The following is a 3,937-nucleotide window of genomic DNA, read 5'->3' on the forward strand; positions in this document are numbered from 1 at the left end:
GACGTCTTACAATGACAACACACTGCCTGCTGACCAGACTCTGAGGAAAAGTCCATCTGACTTTGCTGATGTGTTTGGAGATTCACAAGAGTCGCCCGAGGTAGGCACTAACATAATATACTTTCCTTATTCACCATAAACCACTATTGTTCCTGTCTATTTAACGTGTCAAATACATTTGGATTTCATACTGGCATTTTTAATTCAAGATTTTCTTAGGATGTGCGGTTTTGGTACCATTTCACATTGGCTTTTTATTGATTTTTCTGATAATCAATATTAATAATTTTTTCATTCATGTTTGTTAAACAGCCCACATCTGCTTTTCGAAAGTTATATGATTTTGTTAAATATAAGTTCAAAATAAAGTTGTTTTTATGCGTTTACTAGGTAATGATTCTTACAATTCTTTTATCTTACTGAGTGTGTTGTTAAGCCATTCTGGGCTTTTTTCTTCGTCACAATATGTATTTTAATAATCCAACATTTTAATTGTTTATTTTTTGTAATTAAAAGTCACTTAATTATTTTCCTTTCATGTATTCATTTCACACTTTCCCAGTTTAATTGTATATTCAATGGTTTATGTATTTGGATCTGCACTTTAGACTATTTAAGCTTTTCTTTCACTGCTTAGTATATGTAACTGGCATTCATCAAGGCCCATGGTGAAATGTGCCATACAGTATTTAACTAAGGCATTGCCTTTGGAAACACGTAGTGTTTCACCCATAGACAGTCAGTACAACTTATCAAAGATGTATGATCACTACCCAACACTTGAGTATAGCCTTTTCACAGCAGTTTCATATAGGTTCAGACCTGAGTGTTACTTTTATCTATCTCATTTGATAACCTCTGATGTTTGCTGACATTTTGTTTTGGCTATTTCTTATTTTGTTTAACTTCATTCTAATTTAAGAATAACAAAAGGCTATCTTTGTTGGCAAATATGTCTTTCATTAAAAGTATATTGAGTAAGCAGAGCAGTTAGGTTGACACATTCTTATGCTGTCAATTATATATGTTTGTATCCATACTGACTTAGAAAGAATCTACATGGTTGTAGCTGCATGGATTAGTTGCTCTCTCTTCTCCATGACCGTGCAATAGGCCAATTATGTTTTCTAATTAATCCAGTACTTAACTTTAACTCTACACAATTATGCTGCAGACATAGTTAACCATGAGACTGGACGGCATTTGTACTCTGTGTACTATGTTGTTTTTCATCTTTATTTTTCAAACAACTGATGGACTTAGTCTGCAGTAGAGGCTTTTTCTTAAACTGATTTGTCACATCTGGTGATTGGGTGGACTTAAAAGAAATACAGCAGACTGCTGTTCAAAACTCAAGCCCAACATAAAACTAAAAATATTAGCTGGAAAACACAATTAAAGATGTATTTTTCGCGATTCAATTTTTCTGATTGCAAATAAGAGTGAATCATAAAGTAATCTCTTGCTTCAGTGCTCAGTTAGTCAACAAATCACTATTATTTAGAAACAAGTGTTGGCCACTGAATCGCACCAGTGCAAACACACTGTCTTAATTTAGTGCAGAATTTTTGTAAACTTTGAATTTTAATATAACACCATTATTGCCATCTATTTGGGAGATTTTCATCAACTATGTGCACTGCAACATTGTACATTACCTTACATTCTCATAGGATAATAATTTTATATTACGCAAGTAAATGGATAATGTTTTTAGTTGTCGTTTTTAGATTATCAAGGTTATATATTTAGCACGTTCAAATACATATTTTTATATCATTTTGGTAGTAGATTATAACTCATTATAATACCGCACAGTGATTTGTATTTGTAATATTTTATTTTGCTGTTTTGGGTGGGCTTTACAAACACATGTTTAATCCAACCATCTTGCACCAAACATTATATTTTCTACTACACACATTTAAAAAAAGAAGCAAATACTGCGTATGTCAACACTTTTGAACACTATTTCCACTTCAAAAATGTTGGTGACACCTGTCTCCATGCTTTCCTTTTTATTAACCCTTTTGTCACTTCTTTGTCCCTGCCTGTGATACTAAATTGAGCCTTGGTTGTCCCTAATTTGGAAATTTGCTTAACAATTGGTTCATATTTACTGAATGCAGTGCTTTGTATGCTATTGTTACAGTACAACCATACTCTGTTTAGTTTTGGTTCATGGTTGCATTTTCTTTAGCATTTTTTCATTCAGTTTATCAGTTATTCAATTGTTGAACTAAGTTGGGATGCATCATTCTTTTTCTTTCAGTCTACTAATAATTGTTAGTACACGGGAGTGCAGTGTCTTTTGCAGTGTTACGTATATTAAGGGTACATTTGTCTTACAGACAGCCTTCAAACAATGCATTGCGCCATAATATTCAATTATTGAAAAAAAACACTGGAGCCTTTACAGATAAGGAAGTAACAGCAGTTTCATGTTCATTAGTAGTAACTACAATACACTATACATATGGCAGCATCCTTATGAAAAACAAATAATGTCTGAATAAGAATAGAGTTTGCCTTGATAGAGCCAGAAGTTGCCAACTAGATTTAGTTTACTCTGCTATAACTGATTGAAACTCTTGGTGTCACTGTGCCCCCATAAAGGCCGAAATTGTCCGCAGCTCCATCCTTTCTTTTTCACCATTGCCAAGCGTTATTGTGGTGCGGTGTGTCTGTCGGCTAAGGACGACACAAAAGGCCTGCTTTGTGAATGTTATTTGGATTGATTAAAACAAGGAATAAATCTCTCATCGCTCTGAACGAATTGGCCAGGGAAGGATGAACGCCAGGTCGATCATGGGAAATACAGTTCACAGAGGATTTTCTTGGAATCGCTATTGCGTTATTTTCCTTTTCATCAGCCTACATTTCACGTATGGAGATGTGAGCTACTCCATTGCTGAGGAGATGAAACGCGGGTCTGTAATTGGAAATATAGCCAAAGATCTGGGCCTCGGGATTGCCACACTTTCCTCGCGTAAAGCTCGCATTGACACGGACAGGAATGACAAGCGGTATTGTGATATTAATCTGAGCACTGGAGATTTGATTGTTACTGACAGGATCGACAGGGAAGGTCTTTGTGGTAAGAAGGCGACGTGCGTTATAAAAGAGGAGCTTGTTTTGGAAAACCCTTTAGAGCTTCATCGTATCAGTGTTCATGTGCAAGATATAAACGACAACGCTCCACAGTTTAGCGAGGTCTTGATTTCGTTTGAAATAAGAGAATCAGCAGACAAAGGAGCTAGATTCTTACTCACTGAAGCCCATGATTTAGATATCGGTACAAATACTGTACAGCGATATAATTTACAAAATAATGATCATTTCACTATTAATGTTGATACAGAGGGAAGTCGGCGGAAACACTCCGAATTGGTTTTGGTAAAAGAATTAGACCGAGAGCAAGAAAAAGAACTGAAGTTTGTTCTTACAGCTCTAGATGGCGGCTCCCCTCAGAGATCAGGTACTGCAATAATTCACGTCACTGTACTGGATGCTAATGATAACGCCCCAGTGTTTAGCCGGGCAGTTTATGAATCCAGTCTACCTGAGAACTCTCCTGTAGATACTGTAGTTGTCACAGTGAGTGCTACTGATGCAGACGAGGGACCCAATGGGGATATTACGTACAATTTTGATCATGCAACTGATGAACAAGTTTGTTTGTTCTCACTTGATCAAAAGACAGGAGAGATAAGAGTCAAAGGTTCTATCGATTATGAAACTCAGACTTCCATTGAACTGCGAATAAGAGCAAAAGACGGACCAGGTCTTACCTCATATTGTACAGTAACTATAGATATAACAGATGTCAATGACAATGCACCTGCTATTAGTTTGAAAGCACTGACTAACCCCATACCTGAGAACGTGTCACCTGGTACAGAGGTGGGCATCATTAACGTGCAGGACAGAGACTCTG

General features: G+C 36.3%; 2 protein-coding genes across 2 annotated transcripts in view; both read left to right on the plus strand.

Annotated features, from left to right (window-relative positions):
• LOC117951602 (protocadherin gamma-A10-like) overlaps positions 1-104 on the plus strand; it is a 2,100-nt gene extending 1,996 nt beyond the window's left edge. Inside the window, exon 2 of the mRNA XM_034883375.1 lies at positions 81-104. Within this exon, the coding sequence (XP_034739266.1) occupies positions 81-104 (24 nt within the window). The remainder of the gene's footprint in view (positions 1-80) is intronic.
• A 2,592-nt stretch (positions 105-2,696) lies between these two features.
• Positions 2,697-3,937, plus strand: part of LOC117951603 (protocadherin beta-11-like) — a 2,796-nt gene continuing 1,555 nt past the window's right edge. The window contains exon 1 of the mRNA XM_034883377.1: positions 2,697-3,936. Coding sequence (XP_034739268.1) covers positions 2,791-3,936 — 1,146 coding nt within the window. The 5' untranslated portion in view covers positions 2,697-2,790. The remainder of the gene's footprint in view (position 3,937) is intronic.

This window comes from Etheostoma cragini, chromosome 10, assembly GCF_013103735.1.
Source record: "Etheostoma cragini isolate CJK2018 chromosome 10, CSU_Ecrag_1.0, whole genome shotgun sequence".
Lineage (NCBI taxonomy): Eukaryota > Metazoa > Chordata > Actinopteri > Perciformes > Percidae > Etheostoma > Etheostoma cragini.